At 40.4% G+C, this 23,638-nt stretch overlaps 5 protein-coding genes across 12 annotated transcripts in view; 2 read left to right on the forward strand and 3 right to left on the reverse strand.

The window, feature by feature from the left end:
• ncanb (neurocan b) overlaps window positions 1-5,146 on the reverse strand; it is a 147,097-nt gene extending 141,951 nt beyond the window's left edge. Inside the window, exon 1 of the mRNA XM_026305640.2 lies at window positions 5,082-5,146. Within this exon, the coding sequence (XP_026161425.1) occupies window positions 5,082-5,098 (17 nt within the window). The 5' untranslated portion in view covers window positions 5,099-5,146. The remainder of the gene's footprint in view (window positions 1-5,081) is intronic.
• Window positions 5,147-11,877: 6,731 nt separating this feature from the next.
• Window positions 11,878-14,894, forward strand: nr2c2ap (nuclear receptor 2C2-associated protein). The gene is made up of 5 exons (XM_026304842.1): window positions 11,878-11,979; window positions 12,175-12,265; window positions 13,545-13,650; window positions 13,800-13,867; window positions 14,310-14,894. Exons 1-5 carry the CDS (start codon window positions 11,924-11,926, stop codon window positions 14,430-14,432), a joined length of 444 nt encoding a protein of 147 aa, XP_026160627.1. The 5' UTR covers window positions 11,878-11,923; the 3' UTR covers window positions 14,433-14,894.
• Window positions 14,747-16,928, reverse strand: rfxank (regulatory factor X-associated ankyrin-containing protein). Of its 7 annotated transcripts, none has more exons than XM_026304835.2 (9): window positions 16,574-16,920; window positions 16,318-16,500; window positions 16,107-16,208; window positions 15,940-16,005; window positions 15,743-15,843; window positions 15,529-15,654; window positions 15,343-15,409; window positions 15,177-15,257; window positions 14,747-15,070 (listed from the first exon to the last, which is right to left on the reverse strand). In XM_026304835.2, exons 2-9 carry the CDS (start codon window positions 16,493-16,495, stop codon window positions 15,003-15,005), a joined length of 789 nt encoding a protein of 262 aa, XP_026160620.1. In that variant the 5' UTR covers window positions 16,496-16,500; window positions 16,574-16,920; the 3' UTR covers window positions 14,747-15,002. The 7 variants fall into 7 exon arrangements, with proteins under 7 accessions (XP_026160620.1, XP_026160622.1, XP_026160623.1 ...); XM_026304837.2 differs by having other exon boundaries at window positions 16,396-16,500; window positions 16,574-16,919; XM_026304838.2 differs by having other exon boundaries at window positions 16,402-16,500; window positions 16,574-16,913.
• borcs8 (BLOC-1 related complex subunit 8) lies at window positions 16,821-22,460 on the forward strand. 2 transcript variants are annotated; one of them, XM_026304844.2, is made up of 6 exons: window positions 16,826-16,991; window positions 17,203-17,315; window positions 17,592-17,656; window positions 17,743-17,850; window positions 18,460-18,551; window positions 19,950-22,460. In XM_026304844.2, exons 1-5 carry the CDS (start codon window positions 16,955-16,957, stop codon window positions 18,527-18,529), a joined length of 393 nt encoding a protein of 130 aa, XP_026160629.1. In that variant the 5' UTR covers window positions 16,826-16,954; the 3' UTR covers window positions 18,530-18,551; window positions 19,950-22,460. The 2 variants fall into 2 exon arrangements, with proteins under 2 accessions (XP_026160630.1, XP_026160629.1); XM_026304845.2 differs by lacking the exon at window positions 19,950-22,460 and having other exon boundaries at window positions 16,821-16,991; window positions 18,460-18,552.
• tmem221 (transmembrane protein 221) lies at window positions 18,515-22,076 on the reverse strand. Its single transcript, XM_026304834.2, has 3 exons — window positions 21,750-22,076; window positions 20,573-20,658; window positions 18,515-19,705 (listed from the first exon to the last, which is right to left on the reverse strand). The coding sequence occupies exons 1-3, from the start codon at window positions 22,052-22,054 to the stop codon at window positions 19,164-19,166; spliced, it is 933 nt and encodes a 310-aa protein (XP_026160619.1). The 5' UTR covers window positions 22,055-22,076; the 3' UTR covers window positions 18,515-19,163.
• Window positions 22,461-23,638: the final 1,178 nt, after the last annotated feature.

Here is a 23,638-nt window from a genome sequence, read left to right on the forward strand (position 1 = left end):
TCTCTTTCAAGATGCCATCTCATATGCCGTGTGCTGTTTCGTTTGATGTTGGCAGAGGAAGACAAAACCTAATTCCTCTTGTCTATTCTCTTACTCCACATCTTCCTAGCACATACACACACATACTCTACAAACACTACCAACTCTGCCACATTCATATCAATTCAATGCAAATGGTAAAATTATGCCTGGAATCAGAATAGAGAGACTCTTCATTTTTTTGCTGTTTACATATATTTGGCTCCTGTCAAAACATACGTGCATTTCTGAATAAGTCACGGTGCTGACAGTGCCAACAGCTAATGTTTGCTTGGATACACAACCACAGATCTCAACCTGATATTCACAGATCTGAGGAAGAGTGACTGCAGCACATACACTAACCACATCAAACAGCATATATACATCTGTGATCAAACTTATGTAACCCAAGTACATCACATTTATGCACATCCAAATAGTTCCATGTCCTCATGCACATAAAGAATAAAAGAAAAGCACAAAAAGCCACAACGGGATTTTCTGGGTATCCCATGATGCCATGAGTTGATGACAAAAGTGATTCTCTATGCATTTTGATAGATGACACATTCCATTTGTTTTCTTACTGTTAAAAAAGCCTTCACAACAGCATAATAAATACTCATCACAAAAAACTGAGCTGCTTTGTTTTTAAAAATTGGAAATAATCCCAGTGAAAGGTACAGATACACACACAAACACACACTGTTACATGTTCTGTCTTTAATATTGTAGCTATGCGTTTTTAACTCTGCATAGTCTTCAATAAGAAATGTTTTGCTCATAAAGAAACTACATATAAATTATTTTTAAGTTCCAGATGAGGAGTTTTGTGCCTGCTGAATGCTCCAAGATACAATAACAATGCATCTAAGAATCTATTATTTTTTCCACCATAACTTAAATCTTGGTGAATGAGAAATAGTGAAGGGAGAAGAACAGAAAAATGAGCAATAAAAAACAAGCCTAGAATTGGCTTTCTTACGCTCTTTAACCCCTGCTGCTACAGAAATATCCCTGCAGCCCAAGTAAACCCCCTGTCAATAACAAAGAGCTGGAAAAGTACTGAGCTGTGAAGGATTGTTTCTATTCATGACAAAAACACAACAACAGATGAGACTACACTGGACCCACTTGCACAAGAAATGGGTTCAACTGAGTTAAATTGAACTGAATATTGATAAGGTACTTGAGCATTAAATACAGTTTAAAGTAGTGGAGCTACAGACTTCGCTTCCAGTTGGAGACCTCTATTGCATGTCAATCTCTGTCTGCTTATTTCTTTTCACAAGAAATCTAATAAAGGCAAAATGCTCAAAATACTTTTTTGAAAACTAGGGGTAATAATAAAACCCTCTAATCTGCACATCAAATTCAATTTCAACCCTGCTTTTTGATATTGGTGTTGGTGTCTAAGCTTCGGACTGTAACAGAAAACAGATTTTCTTGGACATAAACCTTTCAAGGGAGTTTCTTTTTTTTCTGTTTTTAATCCATAAATTTAAAAAAGCACATAAAGGTAGGTGGTTTTTTAAATCAGCCCACATAAGGGCAGAAACAGGAGTCTACATTGCATTAAGTACTCTAGCTCTTAAGCGTGATTTGTACTCTGACTCAGTTAAGTGAGCGCCATTCAGGTTATTGGCCCTCGTAAGGTTTTTACAGGTTGTACATGAGCACAGGGAAATGGCCTGTGGATGAGGCGATGTGGAGAGGAGATAAGGGACATGAGCCAAAAAGTCCAAAAAATAAAAAGTGCCATTACTTTCCTCTGAGCTCCAATTATTTGACAACGTTCATTGAACATCAACATAATAAAATGTGTGCAGTTAAGTCGTTACTGTTTTTATGGCATTTTGCTGCTATTTGATAGTGTAGAGTGAGCGCCACAATAATCACAGGAAACAGAGAGAGAGAATGACATGTTTCTTTCTGGCAAAAACACTTCAACTTTTATCAGCACTAGAGGAGTTTCACCAAATGTTAACTCATTGATGTAGTTTAAAATCTTTTTCTGTGTTGCAGCGATATTCACAAGCTGGTAATAATACGAAAACATATTCATACACTTGTTTCTCTCTGAAGCTCAGTGACAGGAGATAAAGCTGCAAATTCTGTTTCTCTTTAGAAAATAACACTTCCATGGTTGTGAATTTTCTCATCTTCACCTTTCTGTGGGGCATGCATACTTCACTATTTCCTGAAGACGCAAGGTACGTTAAGTTATTTCTTCTACTTCTTTTTTTTTTTTTTAAAAATCAGTCTACCCACCCTTTACATTTACGAATAAAAAGACAATCAGATTTCACTGGCAGCTCTCAGCCCTGCTTGACAGTGATGTATTGCTTTGGTGTAGACAATTCGCATTCACCTCTCTGTGTAAACTGTGTTTACATTCCTGCACCTGCTTATTGGAAGAAAAATCTGAAATGTAAACAAACCAGAGAAACACAATTATCCAGTTTTTGCACCCGAGGGCACCCATATATGATAATACTGTTGGAGACAATAACATGACACAGACAGCGCTCATGTGGGTACAGATCATTCGCTATGAACTGTGCTGAAAGAGAACATTCACAAAGATCCTGTTTTAACCTTAAAAAATGAAAGTAACTTGTGCACGAGTTGTACTGACCTACAAACATTATGAAACATTCAGTAATATCCAGTCTAACTAACAACTATTCAACATATGTCTTTTTTTTTCCCCAAAATTTGTTTTCTCAAACCAGCAATCTAAAATCCAAATATATTCACTTCAAAAAGCTGTAGATCTTCACATCTGAGAAACTGGAAACTGAAAAAAAAAAAAACCTACAATAAAATCTAATAACACACAAAAACCACTAAATGATATAATAACTGAAAAATTGTCATTTTCATTTGAATGTGTCTGGTACTTTAATGATAATGACATTCTCACCAGCCTCTACATTGCTAAACTAATATGGCCAACTGTGTAAACATTAGATCTATGTGCTGTTTGCATGTTATCGTTTGCATACTGATATTTAAGCATTTAGCTCAAAGCACCACTGTGCCTAAGTACAGCCTCAGAGTATGGCTGGAGACTTTTAGTCTTGTTTTAAAATGTAAATTAACTAGGACATACCAGTTACTTAGATGCTTATCATTAACTACACTTACTTGTATGGAGACTTCTCATTTCATGTCCCCATGTCTCTCTCAATTCATTTCCTGTCATCTCCCAAAATCTCCTGAAAAGAACAAATGTATAAATACTCAGATGCTCGACTACTCAAAGATAAACTCCCCAGACATGTGAAAACACAGGAGATACAGTATGAAGAAGATCCAAACCACCACCAACTCTGCAATATGCTGGCCCTGGACTGTACTCCTGATAGAATCCCTCCTTGTGTCAGACACACAGCCAACTGGATTTGTGACAAGAAAAAAAAGACTCCACATATAAGCACACACCACTCTGAAAGTTGAAGACAAGCAATTAGCGACTCTCATAGCTCATTTCCATTCACATTCTGATTAACAGTTTTCTGGACGACGTCCTTTTGTTATCAGGACTTACAAATATTTTTAACAGGAAAGGAAAACTACAATGAAAAAAAAAATATCCAAACCACATCAGGTTATCACTTAGGGTGAGCAAAAGAATCATATCAGATACAACTGAGAATTGTGTAAGACTAGTAAACGTTGGAGAACAATGGAGCATAAATGGTGTGTACATGCTTGAAACGTGATTAAGGCAGCCTTCAGTTCGCAATCAAATCAGAATGACTGTACTGAAAAATAACATTTTTAATCTCTGCATTTATCTGGGGTAAACTGATAAACACATTCATTAATACTCATCTGATCTGATGCTACAAAAATTGTACAATGATAAACAATGGGCGACTGACTGTTGATTGTACTTTACATTATTCCCTCACAAATGCTTGTTGCTATCACAAGTCCACTCTGCATCTATTTATACTGTAAATGAGATATGCATAGGTTTGATCATTAAACAGTCCAATAAACTCTCTGTTCTCCCCTGTAATGAGTGACAGAGGTTAAACAATCTGACCTGTCTCAAAAATAGTGATTCAACATTTGTAATGTGTCATCTAATGGCCATATTAATTTTATGTCATATATCGTTCACTGTTCGGCAAACAGCAAGTGTTTTATGAGATACCCCAACTGATATGAAAGCTCTCACTGGCTGCAAATAACGTAACTCCAGAAAGTTGTACATGACCAGGCAAATAACAGTTCATTTCCTGCTTCGTGCCATCACTGCACTACTGTCAGTCGGACCATATTGGGAACTTGGTTAGTTTCGCCATCTATGCAATACGGTGTGATTAAACCACTGACTATATGTACTGCAGGTTGACCTAAGATGGATGGATCTCTCAACCACTCCTCTTGATGGATAACTCATTTGCTTTTTGACACAGTAGTTAATTAGGCTTTTCTGAGGGTCCTTACTCTGTTGGCCAGCTTGCAGACCTGTGCATACCACCTGACCTGATTATAAATTATGACTCAAAGGCAGGTGCTGCTGGTCAGCTGTATCAGAGATATAGGGGCTAGGTCATCGCTGTAGGAGACTGTGATACCATTTTAGTTACACTGGTATGGCTTTCTTATTTTAATGGTGATCATTTCTACTGTAGAAGGCTGCATGAGCTATGTTTTTTCAGACAAACCTGTCTATTTAGTGTCATCAACATAAGCAATAAGACTGCACAGATACAATATTGGCTCATAAAATTGAAAACTGCTGCTTCTTCACTTGAATATCCTTTTATTTAAGCTTTTATGATAGACATCTCCATAACAGTTGCATAATAAGAAAATATGCTTCTGTTGTGAATATGTTCAAATATAAGCACTCTCCTCAGGTAGCTTCAATGTTAAGGGGCCTGAAAGAGACAGAAAGGGGGGAGGGGGAGTGAGTTGGGAGAAGGGGAGTGGAGGGAGCTGTTGAGTGTCTGCTGATGGGCTAACTCAATTTCAGGGAACACAATGGAGCCAGAGGCTGATTTCCAAAAGGCAAATTGTCATTCCGAGTGGTATGGTACCTGTCTGGTGAGTTCATCTCCTGTATGATGGGTGTACAGGGGGAAGAGGCCAGGACTGGACAAGAGGGCCACATTGTGGCGGGCCCCTGTGATGGGGGGGAAATGAAAATGAAACAGTTTGAAATGCGTTGGAAAAGCATTGAAACGAAAAGAAGGCAGGTTCTCATGGCCACCACCAATGGCTTTGACCAGACTGAGTGGGTGAACGGGCGGCGATCGAGTGAGTTGACCCAGACAATGATGCTGTTGCCTTGGTGATGATCTGAGGACCCCCGGTCCCCAGGACTACTGCCGCCAGTCCCTGTATTCTTAACTCCAACCACTGCTCCCCCTGACCACGAGGGAAACACACACACCCATCCTCCACCTCTATTATTTCACCATCTTTCAGACTGTGGGTGTACTATCAGCTGCAGGTCCCCCCACTTCATGCAGCGCTCCAATTACAAAGCTGTCTGCACAGATTAAAGAGGCAGGCCATCTGACAGCCGCTAAACGCTTCAACATACACACACAAACAATCGAGCGCAACTGTGCATCTAACCCCATCAACCCACAGACTAGACATCGTATCTCCCCTGACTGATGTGCTCTACAGCATAACAATTTACATGACACCCTCAATGACACAAACATACACACACGCCTGTCAGCCCAATACACTTGACCTTATTGACTGCATACACACACCTACACGCAAAAAACCCCCAAGCACACAGCAGGTGTTTGCTTCTGTTGTATGTCACAGCCAGGATAAAACAACATGCCATAATAAGAACGAGAACTCCTAATAGAAGGTGCCATCTCTTTTAATTGTTGTAGAAACAATTTGCCAAGGCTAAATTAGGTCAAGCTGCCTGCTCAGGTGACTTCAAAATCACAGCTGCCTTAAAGGTTTGCAGCTCCAACCTTAAGGAGGCAGGCTAATTTTCCCTCTACTATCGTAAATTTTATACTCCCATCTCCCCTGTCTTTTATGTCATTATCTATTTTACATGCAATTGAAAAGTAACTCCACAGGTTGTGGTAAGCATTTAACAAATGGTATAGAAAGACTTACTAAAATGTGCATAAAGTCCCACACTAAATAATATTATTACCACTCACCTAAATGTGTGAAAGGTGCATTAATATCAAGCCGGCTGTATGTTCTCTATAGCATCTATGGAACTAGAATTAATTTACCCGAAGAAGCGTGTTTATACAAGAACATCATAGAAAATCTGCATTCATGTTTTTTTGACCACATGTGAGTAACACAACAAGCTGTAAACACTACATTTGACAAACAGCACCTCACCTTATACAGTTCTTATGACGAACGAGGTAGAAAAAAAGGTGTCTGTTTACACATCCAACAGACAGAGAGCAATATGTATTTGCAATCAAGTTTCTGGATATCTGACAAATGTAAGTCAAATACTCATGCTTAGCTCGGTGTGAAAATATCCAGTCTTCTAAAATTACTACTACTACTAATTTGAATCTATTAATGTGTTGGTCTGGGCAGACAGCATTAGGTCCATTTATCAAAGCTTGTTTGATTTTTTCACCAAATATGTGTGTTGCACCTGGAATTTGACCTAAGAGAATGTTGTGGGCCATAAAACCAAACTTACAGTGTGATTGTATAAATGTTCAAAGAATAATTATAAAGTATTATTGTGCTGGTATATTACAACCAAAAACCAACCAAAATGAATTCTGAGGAGAGCTCCTACTGTACACTGCAGCTAAAATAAAAATGGGGGGTTTTGCAATAATTAATCTTGGCAACAGGCTGTAATCTTTTATTGTGATGATTATCTATTTGCTATCTATTACTCACGTTTTCTCTCAATTTGAATTTTGAAGCATCTTCATCTCACTCTTCCACCATGCAACAAAACCAAATTTTGAGAAAATGTTTTTTGGTGGAAATGCATTATTTAAAGCATCACTAGGAGTGTGATCATTATTCTGCATTGCCACAATTGGCAGCAAGGACTTGCAACAGTGTGAGCCCGCCTCTCATGATGGTAAACCTAGATTGTAACCATAATATACCAAATCACTGCTAGATGCATTAGAAAGAAGACTTGCACTAGTGGTCTTCTTTATCTGACTCCAAGTATGTACGATATCAAATGGCACCACCCCGTCCCAGCCTTCACTGATCCAGTCTGACATGGGAACCAACAGAAATGGTGCTGCGTGATCTCTAGCAGTGTAGTGCATTGTCTTGTCTTACCTTGACAGCAAAAGGAGGAGGGTCTGTGAAGTACCAGTCTGATGCTTGGCTGCTCATGTTCACAAGGTGTTGCTGTGAATAAAGTGAGACAAAGAGATTAAGAGGATGGGAGGTGGGTCAAGTGTGCAGCTGGGCAAGTCCGCTGAAATACAGAGAGTGAGGATTAGACTCCTCTTCGTCTAGACAGCTGGAGCTGAGGAGCAGTGAAAACAGAGATGTGTAAGACTTCAAAGAAAGCAATCTCTCCCCATTCACATACTCTTAAATGTCACTGCAATAAAAATGCTGTGTAATTGCTAAATCCTCCTTTCTTCTAAAAACAACAGAATATCTCAGCCTGTCCAGTTCAACTCCTTTCTCACTCTACGCTTGAACATTCAAGTGAAATCCTCTGACCCATGAGACCCCCTGCTGTTCCACATGACAAATTCCCATGACCTAACCATAAAATGATATGCTCAAGCATCTTTTCGCATTGTGGTCTCCTGTGAGTGCCTGCTAGAGCTCCAGTTACTACTGCAGGCCCATTTCCTCATTCAGATATCAGAGGCCGGGCAGGCGGTTGTGGTAGTCAAGCTGCAGGCTAAGAAGGTTGGGCGAGGCATATCCTGTGGGTTTCCAACCACATCATGAGGAAACATGGTTTCTGACTGTTGGAGCATGAAGTAGAAGCAGCCACACTTCAGAAATCCTGGCCATCACAGCACTGCACAAAGGCTGAGGGAACAAAGCCACTGCAGTTCTTACATATTAGCACACAGAAGTGAGCAGACACTAGTATTATAGGCCACTCTATATCTTAAATTACTAAACAGGTTCAGAATACTTTAAGTCAATATCTGAAACTCATGGTCTATATATGATGTTTGCCTTCCATTACTCATGTCCAAAATAGAAAGTTATGTCCAACCTCCTGAACAAAACAATAAGTGATTCCAGGTTCCTTTGTGGTTCCAGCATCCATCAATCTCTCAGTAATTCAAAGCTATGAAAGCAGGCATGGCCACTTTTACACTGCCTAAACTGATAACAGAAGAGAAAGAAGAAAGTCAACTCACTCACTGCCCACACAAACACAGCTACAGACATCGGCTAAAATCCGATGCTCCCTCACTGTGGTTGAATAAATTACTAGTGATTGTGCTTTGTAATGAAGGCAGCAGAGCATATTGTGCAAATGCTCTGCTTTTTAATGATTTAATTAGAGAACCTCACTCAAACTGGAGCAGAAAATTTCACCATGAAGATGAGCGAGGGGCTCTGCCAGGCAATGGCACAGCGGCTCAAAATCTTGTGTTAATTGTTGCAGCAGTCGACAGATGTGCCTCACGTTTCTGCCCATTCCCTGCTTTATTAAAATTAGTTGGACCCCAAAGAATGCCAAATGCTGTCTTCCCAAACTAAATGATTTATGACCACTAAGCAGCATCATGTCATTCTCATTTCCAATATACTCTACCGGGTTTACAGAGGATGCGTTCTGTGGCTTTAGGCAGCTGAGCTTGTGTTAAATAATTAACTACAGTTATCACCAACCACTGGTCTGTCCCGAAATGACAAATTGAATAGGTAATCCAGAAGTCCCAGGTCTTTTTTGTTCAGCCTCACCATGCACCACCAGTACGACTAGAGCTACTTTTTATCCACACCATCTGACTCCCATGTTGCCTCAGAAAGTTTCAACATCCTAGGCAGACTTCTCCTTAATCCATCTAAACTACCAAAAAAGCTCTGTAAAGTCTGAGAGTCAGTGCAGTCAGTTTGTCATGCGGACCAAAAGGGGACAGCTCGATGTGCTGTAGCACTGCCCCAGCCCAAACACTATGTCTCTTCTGCTGACAGCAGCACAGGCATTAATCACCCAGCTCATTAAGACAATCTGCAAGTGCCCACAGCTCATAAACTCTGGAATAGGCCATAGTGACTGCTCTACCTCCTTTTCCTGCTTATTTACTCGCTCAACACAGTCAACCAGCCAAACACACATTTCTGATGGCATGGGACTATGCCTGTCTATCCCCAGTATTTTTATTCATATGCTCAAGTTAAGGTTTCTTACCCCCAAATTATACTACATACCTTTCATAAAAACAATTTTTGATGGTTACACTGAGGCTGAGAAAAGTCTTTCCGCTCAATTGGATGGTGTGAGGTGAAGCGGTTCAGTGCAAAAAGTTCTTCTTTAAATCCATCTCAAACTTAATGGAAACCTCTAAACACAGCACAGTCGTTCTCTCAGTGTTAATTGGAGAGGAGTAAGATTCTTACAAGCTCAGATCTGAGAGCAGGTTACGCGTTCAGCCTAAGTTACCATGGTGATACCCAGAAGGTGAAAAATAAGTCACTGTAGTAAAACCAAAAAAACAGCTGGGGTTAAGGACAAAGTTAGTTTGCTAACCATTAATCCTGCCTGATGGGACATAACCCTGAAACAGGTGACAAAACTCAGAGAGCAACAGCCCAGGTGAAAAAGCGACAAAGATGGCTGAGGGCAGATGAGGATTTAATCCATATCAGTGACAAAGGTGAAGGTAATCCTCTAACCAGCTCAGCGAGCAAGAACGACCAGCAGTGTGTGTCTGTAGAAAAGCTGGACCTGACATGCAACAAAGATGTAGACAAGAGCAACCTTAATACAAAATGACAAAGCTGTACAGAGATAAGTATCACAACAGTAGTGGCAGTAATTATGGTCCCTCTTTTTTAGCCAACCTTGACCCTCTCATGAACACAAGTTAAAGAAATAGTTCCACATGGTCTTGGAAAAATGCTTATAAACGCTATAAAACGAGAGGGAAAAAAAAAAAAAAATCAACACACACATGTCTGTGCAGCAAATATATCAAGTTTGAGTCAGTAGCTAGTTAGCTTAACTTAGCATGAGGAAGGGGAAAAATCCCTCCCACATTTACTAGTTAACATTTTATAGGTAATTTGTGAACTTGTACAAATTCCAGTTGCCATTTTACAGCGTGCTATGCGACAGACTATTATTGCTAGGCTGGTTATAGTGATTTGCTGGAATCTCTGCTTGGGCCTGGCAGCATCACGTTCTCCACACACAAAAATCCCAGTATGGGTTCTTAACATGATTGCTAGAATCAAATGTTGCCCATGTGGCCTACCTTGGCATTATTAGCAGCATTTTATGGGTCCCAATGCCAGCTCATTATTCACCCATGTGAAGCCCCCCTGGCTTGTTGCTCAGGTGGGGGTCCCAAAATGCCTACAGGCCAGAAAATTTGTTCCATCCATCCATCCATTTTCTATACCCGCTTTTTCCTGAAAGCCAGGGTCACGGAGATCTGCTGGAGCCTATCCCAGCTCTCTCTCGGGTGAAAGGCAGGGGTACACCCTGGACAGGTAGAAAATTTGTTTTGACAAGCAAATATATGAGCACATGCCAAATAAATTGTTGGGCAGCAATTCTGATTAAGAGTTCTACAAATATACACTGCATATACAAATATATTTCATGGCCATTTACTGACAGAGTATAATTATTACTGCATCATTTAATCAGAACTTGTACTCAATCACAAAAACTTGGAAAACCTTCTGAATAAACCAATGCTGTAACATAAGTGCAAGGCTTGCAAAGTCCAAGTGTGTGTGAGCACAGAGCTGACTAGGGAAGTGGTGAGGGTGTGTGTGTCCAAATCCTACAATCCAGGCATCCTCCCCACTGCCCTGCGCAATTTTCACAGAGGCTGGGTTTCATCAGGTTTTGTATTTCAGACCTATTGATTATCTGCAGTGAGGGGGCACTGTGACAAAACCTCAGCAGGAGTTCTCCATCTGCAATGAGCCATGTGCCAAAAAAGGCTCTTTCTTTTTACACACACACAAACTCGTATTTCTATCTTTATTAGGACACCATTAGACATAATGCCTTTCCTAGACCCGTACCTTTACCCTAACCTAATTCTAACCCTAAAACTAACAATTAACTCTCAAACAGGATTGTGAACAAGTGAGGACCGGAAAAAATGGCCTCACTTTGAAAATGCTCAAAATGGTACTCACAAAGATAGAAGTACAAGTACACACATGCCATTCTCTGCTGTGTTATACTTACCAGGGTGTGAGAGTTTTATACTGTCTGATAAAAGCAGTAAAGCTAATGCAGACGCAGATTATTTTATAGGGTGATCCAATCCGCGGTGAGTCAACAGAAACATTGAGAGCAGAGTTTTATCTGAGGGGTGTAGGCTGCGTTTCTTCTGCTTCTCTGTATGCTCCATTTGAAATGATTGGTTAACTGATCGATTGACCTTCAGGGGGCCCAGTGTCTGTAGTCCTCTCTGCCAAATCGACTCTGGTCTCCCTGACCTTCGGTTTAAGCACTTTACTAGCCGCACTACTGGGCAAACAGGTTAGAAAGAGTAACGTTAGTTAAAGTTTCATGTGTTATCTTCTCAATGAACTATTGATTCCACGCCGTGGGGCATATATAAAGATGACTTAACCCTCAGTTTAAACACCTGAGCCCTCCTTTTACATTTATCACGGTGCGTGCTTTCCACCTAGTGGCGGAAAGAAAAACAGCTCCCCATGCACGTCACTGTCGTAACAAATACCGCATGGCCTCATCGCTTGACGGCAATTTGCAATGAAAAAAAAAATCAATATGGCTATCTCGGTGATTTGCAGTGAAACACAGAGCAGGTACAGAACAGATGCCTTTACATCAGGTTTATTCATGACAACAAATAAGTTATTATTAGGAAGAATTAGGTCTCAGCGTCTTTCAGTCATTCGTTATTACGACATTACGACATGTGACTGTCGCATGTTTTACCTCCCTGTTAACTAACTGGCGTGTGAACTGACAGCTGCGGTGTTTTGTCTCGTCCGTTTCAGGGTGAGTTCAGTCCTAAACAGAGATGTGAAGCAGTATGGAAAGAAGTACATGTTTGACTGCAATGAAGAGACATGCTGGAACTCAGACCAGGTAAAATACAGCTTTGTCCCCCTTTTTACACTGCATACAATTTTTACTACACTGCGATTCACATAGTATATTATTTGCATATTATAGTACAGTATAATACTCACACAGAAAGAAAGAAAAACAGAAATATTTTATTAGATGAACCTAAATGTTTCACCATGATCCACAATTTGTTTTCATTTTTTGAAGCTTCTTTTTTGTGAATTGCATTATCAGAGACTAGTGAAGTGTTTAAGTATCCAGACCACTTCACTCTTTGCCAATTATACTGTTACAGGTTTCATTTTAAATAGAAAATATTGCTGTTTTTGCCCTTCAGTGTGCACTCAATTATCGATAAGAACAAAGTGAAGATGACATTTTTGCAAATGCATCACTTCCATCATTCAGACTCTAGACAGAGGCCACTCCTGAATAAAATGTATATGACTTATCACTTGAACTTAAACTACATTTTTGAAGCAGAGCATGGGGGAAAATATGAGTTTGATGAGATAAAAACTGAATCCTTCCTCCAAGTATCATCACCACCTGCTTACAGTGAAGCACTGTAGTAGCAGCATGTGGGTGCTCGTCGGTGGCAGGAGCAGGGACACTGTTCAAATCTGAACTGAGGATGAATGCAAACAAATAGAGAGAGGTTGTTGGGGGGAAAAGTTCTTCCATAAAGTGTCTGACCTGAAGCTGGTGTAACAGTCTTCCAGCACCTTACCACCTTTAGTGACATAAAGCATAGAGTCAAGACAGTTCTGCAGTGACTTCAAAACAAGTGTCTAAGTCCTTGAGTGGCTGAGCGAAATTTCAGACTTAAACCCTAAAGAGACCTGTGGTGAGACCTGAAAATGGAGGTTCATTGTCTATTCAATCCAGTCTGATGGAGTTTGAGCGGAGGGTAGAGAGATTTACCAAAATCCTGAAAGCTGTAATTGCTGCCAAAGGGGCATCTACAAAGTAGTGGATTAAGGATCTGCATACCTTTGTAAAAGAGCGGTCTTGAGTTTTCATTTTAATATGTTTAATACATTTTGTCTTATTTTGTCATTAATATTGAGTGTAATTTGTTTTTCTGTTTTTTTTTAACTACAATTCTGTGTTGCACAATGTGAAGGAGCCTGAAGACTTTCTCATAGCATAATACAAAAGAACACTAAGAAAACTAAATGTTGCCTATTGTTACTTTTCGCACTGTATAGTGAGCAAATAAGAAAAAAAAAAAACACAGGCTCCTGTTATATAGTAAATGTAACAATGAATGATCATCTGTATCATATGTTTTCAGGGTGAATATCAGTGGGTGTCCCTGGAGTTCCCCCAGCCAGTTGAGGTGTCAGAGTTAAAGATCCAGTTCCAGGGAGGCTTCTCAGCAAAAACATGCAGACTGGAAGGTAAAACACAGAAATTACCAAGTGTAAGACTCATTACAAATGGTTTCCTGATGTGGCTATACATCATCTTCTCATTTTAATTTTTCCCTAGCAGACAAGCCTTTAGCTGTGACAGTGTAAGGTAATTGATTTTCTTGTACATTCTGCAGGTTGCCCAAAAGATGGAGACATTACAGTGATTAGCCATTTTTACCCAGAAGACAGCAACTCTCTACAAATATCCTTCATTCTGTTTTTTTTTTTTTTCGGAGGATATTAGATTGGTTATTTAGGAAACTTTTCAGGCTCCTTTTATTTTAATACCTAGAGTGGATACATGTTGCACTTGAGTTTTAATTATGCATGTATTCATTGTTGACAAGCATATACCAGATGTTCCATAAATAACCTTTAGTCTGAACAAGATTTTTGTATGAGACAAATATAGTTTTTTCAGCACGATGTTTTAAGGTGGCACTAAATTAGGTAGTTTTAATACATTCAGAAAAATAGCAGTCAGTCTTCACCAAGGTCATCACAGCAGCTCAGGCTGTCCTTGTCAGTCTAGAAGTGCAGTGTTTCCCTATTGCTAGATGGTTCATAATAAGTATCAGACAATATTTTCCTGGACATGCTTTTCATGATTACTATGCTTATCTTGTTCTTAACTCCACACCCACAGCTTTCCCATACCGGAGGCCCCTGCCGTGGACAAAGTTAAAATAGTGTTTGAGAATAGCGCTGACTTTTTTGGGAGAATAATTGTTTATTCCTTGGACATCCTGGGGGAAAAAACCTCATGATGATATTTTTTAATTTCTCTCATGAGAGAGGAAATGACCTTTGTATAAAGTACAGGACACAGGATGGTGTGGTGGCACTTGGGAAACATGTCATCTGTGCTGCCACCTCATGAACTGACATGAATGTGGCCTTTTTTGGTAGTGTCGCATTCAGAGATCTGTCATACAGTCTCAATCTTCATCACACAAAAGGCTCAACATGGACACCGAATATGAGGTGTAATTGCAGAATTACTGAGTTTATTGTTATTATAAGAGCACTTGTAATCAACCCATATTGTGCCTTTGAGCTGAAATGCAATTCTAGTGGAACACAGAGTAGAAAAATACATTTTTATTAAAACTTGTTTACAGTCCTTTCTGTCCTTCAGCCATACAAAAGAATTCTGCTGCATACAGGGCACTACATACAAATGGAATAAACAGTTTATAAATTAATAAATGGTGTTTGCTCAGTGTAAATGTCTCTGAATTTGTATTATCTATTACAGTGACTTGTAATTGTGACCAAGGTCTTAATCATCTCATACCCACCAGAGGTAACTGGTTGCAGATGTGTCAGTGTCACTTTCAATTATTCATTTTAACAAGTGTCATGAAGGCTTGTAGAGCTTCAGAATATGGTCCTCCAGCACTTTCTGAACTAGGGAAAAATGGAATGAAAATGTTAATTTCAGTACAAAATGGAGTAGCCTCTTGTAAAAAGAAAAACATATTAGTCAAGTACTGGAGGTAAATACATACTCTTTTTGTGTCCAAGTGCAACAGCTAAGGCCATTGGACTGTACCCAGAGTCTGATTCAATGGTCATGTCTGCTCCTCTGGCTGGAAGAGAGTATTCAAATTAGTAAATCACCCAAACTGAATTTTCCTGAATTTAATTTTCAAGACATATAAACATGCAATGTACCTAAAAGTGCCTCTACACACTTGATGTGGTTTCCTCGTACAGCATAAAGAAGAGGAGTTCCACCATTCTGAGATGAAAATACAAGTGTTTATTAAAAACAAGATATTTAACACTTTTGACTATTGTAGTAATGTGCTTTGGATTGCCACACATCTTGTAGATTTGTGATAATGTGCAAAGTTATACCCAGTCATAAGTGTTAATGTCTACTCCATGTTTGAGAAGAGACTCAACAATGTCCACATAGCCACCAGAGCTGGCCAGTGTCAGGGCACTTTCTCGTTCTCTTGCGATTGTTTTGGGATCTGCACCCTAAAACACAGATCCCATATACATCAGTGGGACAGTGTGTTTTGCCTTAAAGATGTGCCATGATGGACAACAATCTCTTGCTCCTAACCTTTTCCAGGAGAAAATCCACCACAGCTTTCTCTCCAAATGCTGCTGCCCACATGAGAGGAGTAAAACCCCGTTCATCCTGTTTGCTGAGCAGTGAACTGTCTGCAAATCAAACAGGTCATGAACAGACTTTAATAATAATAAAAATTATATTGTGTTATGGTCCTTGGTGGATGAGAGGAGATTTAGATTCTTCACCTTTACTCAGGTGTGCAGCCACTTGTGAAACCTCGCCCTGAGCTGCCAGCTGGTGAATGGACAGCGCTGATGGAAATAAAGTCTAAATAACTTCATATTTGTAGAGACGATGAACATCACATGATTCGTCTAACGCACAATTTTGTTAGCCCTTTGCCATTACTTACAGTCTAACGTTGCTGGGCGTACTGTAACCTCATTCCCACGCTGCTTGTTGGTCAAAGTGGTGGAGTGTTTGAACAATCCGTCTTCATCCACATCCATGATCTCTGGAGACACCAGCCCAGCCAAATGAACCACAACCATGTCAGTTGAAATAACACATTCACTGATCAATTAATTAATAGTATAAAATCATCAGGTGAATATATATTACACCGAAAAAAAGATCATATGTGTCAGGAAATTGATCCCAGATGGGAAAGTTGAATTGAAGCGATAACATATTGAGGGCACCGATACCGTTGAACCTCTCATCTCTGGACTCCGGGGGACAAGCATTAGCGGTAAGAGTCTGGTAATTTTGTCCATCTGCAATCTCATCGTCAACGTCCATGATCACTGCAATAAAAACAAGACGTTAAATATTAAATATTGTGGCACCGGCATTAAAAGAAAGTAGTTCCACACTCACCGCAACCAGCCTCACAGTCTAATGTGCGCTAACTTCCTTTGGAAAACTGAAAGTGAATTATTTCAGATCACGCGATGGATCTTGCTTATAGACCACGCTTCTCATCGCTCAGTGGGTTAGCTAACGTTACTTAATCAGGCTATCACTGTTAACAAAAGCAACCAAAACACACTTGAGTCCACCCGTGTAACCTGGTATCACAGCATTTACTCTTTGAAGAAAAAAAAAATTTTTTTTTTCCACAATCGTTATTTCTGCCCGGAATATTATCGTGTGGCACATGACAACAAAATACGGAAGAAGCAGGAATCAGCTGACACACGTCTCCTTAGAGCTGCGGTGTTGTTGCTGTTTGTTTGTTTGTAATAACCGCTTTGCATTATGGAGGACCAGGAGATGCAACTGAAAGTCAGACGAGGTAAACAAGAAATAAATAAAGCACGTAACGCACCTCATTGTTACGTAGCAACGACGCAGCTCAGCTAGTCGCTGTTAGCTGACCCTAGCCGCTACGTTAATGCCAGTAGTCCGTGTCTCCCTCTCGGTGGTTGCCTTTTATTTCCCAGCTTTTAAAGCTTGTTGTAACACCGGCTCAGTATTTTCACCGTGTGCCTGTAACTGTCTTCCAGTGACTGACAAATTCACGGAGAGCATGTACGTCCTGGCTAACGAGCCGTCGGTGGCTCTCTACAGACTGCAGGAACACGTCAGGAGGTCGCTGCCTGAACTGGTGCAACATAAGGTAGTTTAGCCTGTTGACAGACAACACCAAAGAAATCACAAGTACATTCACTACCCGAAACAAACTGAAGAATGCAACTTGAATCAAAAGATTGTTCCCAATATGCCAACTACAGCATCGAGACTAATTAATTTGATGGCGTGATGAGATGATGCTTTAAGATATTCACACAGCAGATATTCGGACTTGTCATAGTAAGAACAGCACACATGCAAGTGTATTGAGGCTGTGCTCCTTATGCTGTTGGGGTTTTAAATGGTGATAACTCTTTCTCAGACAGATATGCAGAGCTGGGAGGAGCAGAGTCAAGGAGCCATCTATACTGTAGAGTATGCATGCAGGTGAGATGCTGCGCAGACAGGCATGTTTCCAGAATCTCAGTGGCCCCTATCCTGCGACACATTCACTTATCTACTGGTTTTTGCAGTGCTGTGAAGAGCATGGCAAACAGCAGCATGTATTTTAAAAATATCGACAGCCTCCTCCGACAAGCCATCAGCATGAAGGAACAGATTAGCAACTCTCAAGGACGCAGGTAGGAGGCAGCAGAAAACACGGGATGGGCAAAATGATATTGAGAGAATAATGTTACACTAACATCCATACAATGGCTGTAAACAGTCCATCCATGTTTTTTTCCTTTTCATTAAAAATATTATTATTCATCTGTGCAGATAGTTCTATGTCTCTTGTCTTCCCCCTTTTGCTCTGTGTTGGAAGTGATGCCTATTTCCTTTACATTTTCAAAACGACTTCCTTAAACACAACAAAATGGGCAAATTTAGATGTGGACTGACATCTGTCAAGCAGCAAAGTTACTTCTCTGCAGCTGTTAGCTAAGTCAATTCTACCTTGCATCGCCATTGGCTTCAAAGTTTCATTCTGTTCATATTCATTCTTTGCTCAACACCATACCTTTCCTAATGCATAACCTTTTTTTGTTTATTTGTTCAGTCATTGATTATTTTTATTTAGTATTTTGGGACATCAGCTACTTTAATACAACTTATTTTTGGCAGTGTATTCTCCCAGTAACTTCAAACTATTTACTGGGCTTGTTCTGCACTCTTTGTAGTTAATGGGAGCATCATGATTTCTGTTATATTTGTGTTGTTTTTTTTTTCCTACTCAAAACTGCATGCAGCTTACATGATGTGACCCCTTCTCCCAGTACCCTTGTTTCTACTCCACATGCCCCATCCACTTCCTCATAACCTCTGAAAAGAGGTGTCTAAGGTTAGTAGTTCTTCAGGATATGACATAGTCACACAGGTATTCTGTAAAAAGATCTTCTGTCAACCAGTTAGAAATGTGTTAAATGCATACTTAGTGAACCTTTTAATGTTTGTGTAATATATTTCTGAAGTGTCTAAAATCATTCTACATATAAATGGATTCATATTTTCTGGAATCAACAGTGAATTTTAAACAATGCACATCAGCTTGCACAATTTGCACAATGTGCACAAATATTCGGCAAAAGCTGCCATATACAGTGGAATAAATTATTTACAAAATTACAATGAAAGTTATGGATCTCCCAAGTGAATACTTGGGCAACACTGATGTGTTTATAATAAGATTCAAATTAAGTTCATTCATACAAAACACCCCCATTTATACAAAAGTTTTCCTCGTTCTGTTTTTCATCAAATGAAAAATAGTTTATAATCTTAACAGGGAAATCATGTTTTTCAGTCTAAGTCCCAAGTTATCAGTCAGGATAATCATGCTGAATGTAAAATAATGCAAACTGACAGTTCTACATTTGAGATCACACTTGTGTTAGCAGTCTTCTCTTGACATACTTTAAGGTCATCAGTGTCTAAAACCGCAGCTTCCTTTTTGTCACACAAGAGTAGAGTCTTTGGCAGAAATCACTGACTTGCGTGCAAGGACACTCCTCATCTCATTGTTGACCCCATTCCAGGGTTTAATCTGGGCCTGCAGTAAACCAGACTCGGTAGATAGGGTCCTGTGCATACGGGGAAAGCTGCCACCACTGCTGTAGCCATCTTTATCACTAGTATGGCCCTGTGAACCTGTAGCAGGAGAGTACTGCTCTGGCTGGTATTGCTCTCTCTGTCTCGGGGTGCCACACTGAGAGAAGGAGATCTGATGTTGGAGGTGAGACTGGCTGCGGTGCATCCGTGGTTTGTCAACTCCAATTTTGAGCTCACAGGGTCGAGAGACAGGCATGTTGCTGCTCCCATGTCTGTTCTGGTAGAGGGTTTCAAGGTGGTCACTGGGATAGCGCTTAGGACTATTGGAAGCTTTGACCAGAGAGTGGATTACAGCAATAAAAAGGATAAGGATCCCTGAAGAGAGGACACAAGCACTGGCAATACCTGTCTCCACTTCAAATATTAGGAGCATAAAGATGGACATAGCTGCCATAGAAGAGACAGGGGACATAAACAGAGAATTTACATTTACACACAAATAGTTTGCTTTTTAATAGGAAAATAGTGCTGCTCTGTAAATGAATGTATAATTTTATTCAAGATTTTAGGAAGATATTGTCTACTGAAATCTCAACCTTTCAAGTTTGGACTGACAGAGATCTATTTAATGTTGTTGAAGTGTCACATACAGGACCATCTCTTAACTGAGCTGTCATATGTTTGTCTGTAGGAAAAGAACCATGGAGTCTGGCGTGTTAAAAGAAGGGGGAGAGAAGCACAGCTCTGGGGTGTGATGTGACTTCCTGAGCTGGCGGTGTTGCTTGAACAGTCCGTTTCTCAGCTGCCTCTTGATTGTGGCTGAAGTAGGGTCATAAGGGCGACACCTCCTCATCACAATGGAGTGACTGCCTCCAGTGAGCGCCAGTACAAGCTGCTCAGTGGAACAGAGCACCACAGCGCTGCCAGGTTCAGCATTAAAAACACTTAAGTCATGGAAGCTGCTCAAAGAATGCATTGTTCTCCAGGACTCGCCGAATGGCCCAGAATGAAAAGTAGCAGCGTTGTTTTTGCCTGCTATTTAAAATCTCTTGCAATGCCACTAATTTGGACACTACTTTTCACTTTTCTTTTCTGAGTTTCTTTTTAAAAGCTTCAAGACTTTAGAAAGTGCACTGCATGCAAATTATAAAAGCAGAACACACATGCACATGGGAAACATGCAAACGTGTGCTAGTGCACAATAACAGGTGGCCAGTTCTAACCTGTGTTTCAGGACAAAAGTAAATTTCTTGCCCGAGTGGGCAACATATCCTTAAAGAGAGAATATCATTTTTTTTACTCTTTTGTTCTTACCTGCCAAATAGACAGTTACCCCCAGGCAAAACAGTCCAATAGCCACATGTCGCACAGCTCTGCTATCCAAAAGGAACCAGTCTGCTCTGTTGAAACATATTTGATCATGGATCAGAAATGTTTATAATTTAGACATTGCTACTTTAGCTAAATAAATAAATACATAAATGAAGATTTTATGCAACAAAATGTCTATATTGCCAGTTTTCTTTTGCAGTTCATTGTACCAATTTATTATTGTTAAGGTTTTTTTTTTTTTGAGGGGGGGGTTCCTTGATATTTTGTATAGCTCATTATTTCTCGCATTTTCATGGCATGTCACCTTAGCAGGGAGGTCTTTGGTCATGCTGTTGCATTTGTAAACTGACGTGGGAAAGGGCCAGCTAGAGGCCGTGTGCTGGGTGCATAATGAGAGGAAGGCCATTGTTTAGACAGAGTTGATATGAGCTGGTAGGTGGGGGGGGGTTGACCAACAACATTGTGGCATGAGCTTCTGCACCCTGACACATATGAGCTTTTGTACTTTTGAAACTATTTTCCTTTAGTGTAGCTTAAAACACTTAAATGTATCATCTGGAGTAAGGCAGAGAACAACTAGATGATTGTGTGGGTACCAAGAGCAAACACATACCAAAGCTTTGTTGTGTGCTTGACTGTGGCCAGAAAATAGGAGCCACTGGATGAATGTATTGCTTTGCTCTGCCTTACATCAATAACATTATGGAGTTGAATATGTCTGACATTCAGCTTATGTTTTAGGTAGGATTTTTTTTTTTTTCAAAGAAAACAATTTGGTTCAGGTGAGAAATGAGGTCAAAATGACACTACCTGACTGCATTACCCATAACAACACAGTATTCAAATAGAATAATATAAATCTCTATGGATCAGCTTTGCCTTTATAACATTATATAATCTGTGATTGAATGTTAAGTTTGCTATTTGGTTGACACACAGAGGAGAGAGGAGGACAGTGATGGAGACTAGAGGAGAGAGAGCAGGGTTTAGTCACCTGATTGACCGCTGGGCATAAGGCTCTGTTTAAATGCCACGTTCCCCTTAGGGGCTGAGGCCCCCTAAAGGTCTGATCCTAGACTCGTCCCTGCTGCCATGGTTGGTTGTCGAATGTGTTTTCTAACAGGTGGTAGAAGAGCAGCGTTACATGCAAGTTAAATACCTTTCAGTGTCCTGCTCTCCTCTGCAGACCTCCGTTGAAGCATAGCTGTGGAGGAGACACACCACCGCGGAGCTTAGATTGAGGGTGAGGGACAGGGCAGAGAGCACCGTGGACACCGGCGTCAAGACGGCCCAGACGTGGGCGGGTATGATGGAGGAGGTGGTAGGGGGAGACTCCTTTACCGCCGTCTGCTGGGACTGGAGCTGGAAAATCAAAATGACCGATAAAACAGACATGATGGCCGACAGAACCCCCAGTAAAGACAGAACCATCAGAGACCGCTGGCTGTACTTCTTCAGCGACATCTTTATCCTAAATCCCCGTGGATTCCCCAAAGAAAAACAAGACTTTCCCCTCTCCTGCTCGGACTCTTTTAAAACAGTTCCCCAATCCCCAGCGATCCTAAACTCCCCAAAAGTGCACCGGCATTGTAGTGTCTACAAAATGTCTTCGTCTGTCCTTTCAGGATGAATAGTTTGCTCCCCACAGTGGATTTTTGCTGCAGTTTGCCTGTTGTGGTGAAGCGCCCCGCTGCCCCGTCTGAGCACGTGACGTGCTTTAAATCCCCAGTTTAAAAAGTTCGCAGCAACAATGGATGGACTTTTCTCTTGGATCCACGGAGACAATGCGCTGACGTGCTCCTGGGAGAGGCAGAGCTCAGTGACTAAACAGCCGAGGACATTACTTTTCCTAATAAAAATATAAAAATATTACATTCCTTTTTTTTTTTTTTTTTTTTGGAATATGGGTGTTGCAATAAAAGCGTCGCCTACAGGGCGCACCCTAAAGACAGTAAAACATCCAAACACACATCTTTTGAGTTTTAGCTTTTTATTTCATTGATAACAATGACAGGCGAGTCGGCAGTCTTCGTTTAGATTAGCCTACTTCTTATCTGAGATGCAGATTCATAAAGTGATTAAAGGATTACTGCAGTTCTTTGCAACAGGTTACTCGTTTGCCTACTATTGTTTGTCACTAAGAGAAAACAGATAAACTGAGATTCTTTTAACGGGAAAAGCAAAAGACATAATAGTCCAGAAAGTTTAATAAAAACTGTCCCTGTGTATAAGTGAGAGCACTGCAGATGTAACATTAACTGACCCCTGATCGTTGTCCAGTACCAGCTCCAGCTCCTCAGACCCCCAGTCTCATTCACCTTTGACTACAGGGATGCGGTTTTTTAAATTATTATTTTACAAACATCTAAACCAGTAAACTCACACCTGCGCTTTTACTATCATGTGCATTTTGACGTAATTGAATCACTTAGCCAGCAACTGTCCATTTAATAGAAATGAACATATAGACATGTAATAGCCTATTTTCCACTGCTTTAGCAGAAACCCGTTGACATACTTCAGGTGTGTGACTTGTCTTAAAGCGGTCTTATTGTTCTGTTAGAGGTTGGGGGTTGGTTTTTGGGGTAAAGGTATAGCTCTTGTTCTGTTGAGATGTAGATAAGACTGTAGCTATAAAGGTAATCTGCCCAATGTGAACGATTGCTCTCACACATGTACACTGACCATGGAGGCTATTTCTGAATTCGACAGCCTCACCACATGCTCTAAAAGGGTCGCGGCAGATCTTGTCGAAAGCAGAAGTGAGACGTTTCAGGAAAATGAAAAAAAAAAAAAAAAAGTGGACTTGATACTAAAAGTTCTCAAAGGCGCCTTTATCTATCTAAAGCATCTACTTCATGGCTTTTGTCGTATGTAGGCCTATTTATTCAGGGAGTTTATCAACTCTGACTGCGATTCAGCTCTAAGTCAGATTGACGGAGATTTTTCAGTGTTTAGAATAAATGTATAAATGTATAAAGAATACACTTGCATGCGCACCATGCTGAGGAAAGACAGACTGGCTTCTTAGCTGCAGGTGATTAACTG

This window comes from Mastacembelus armatus, chromosome 4, assembly GCF_900324485.2.
Source record: "Mastacembelus armatus chromosome 4, fMasArm1.2, whole genome shotgun sequence".
In the NCBI taxonomy this organism is placed as follows: Eukaryota; Metazoa; Chordata; class Actinopteri; order Synbranchiformes; family Mastacembelidae; genus Mastacembelus; species Mastacembelus armatus.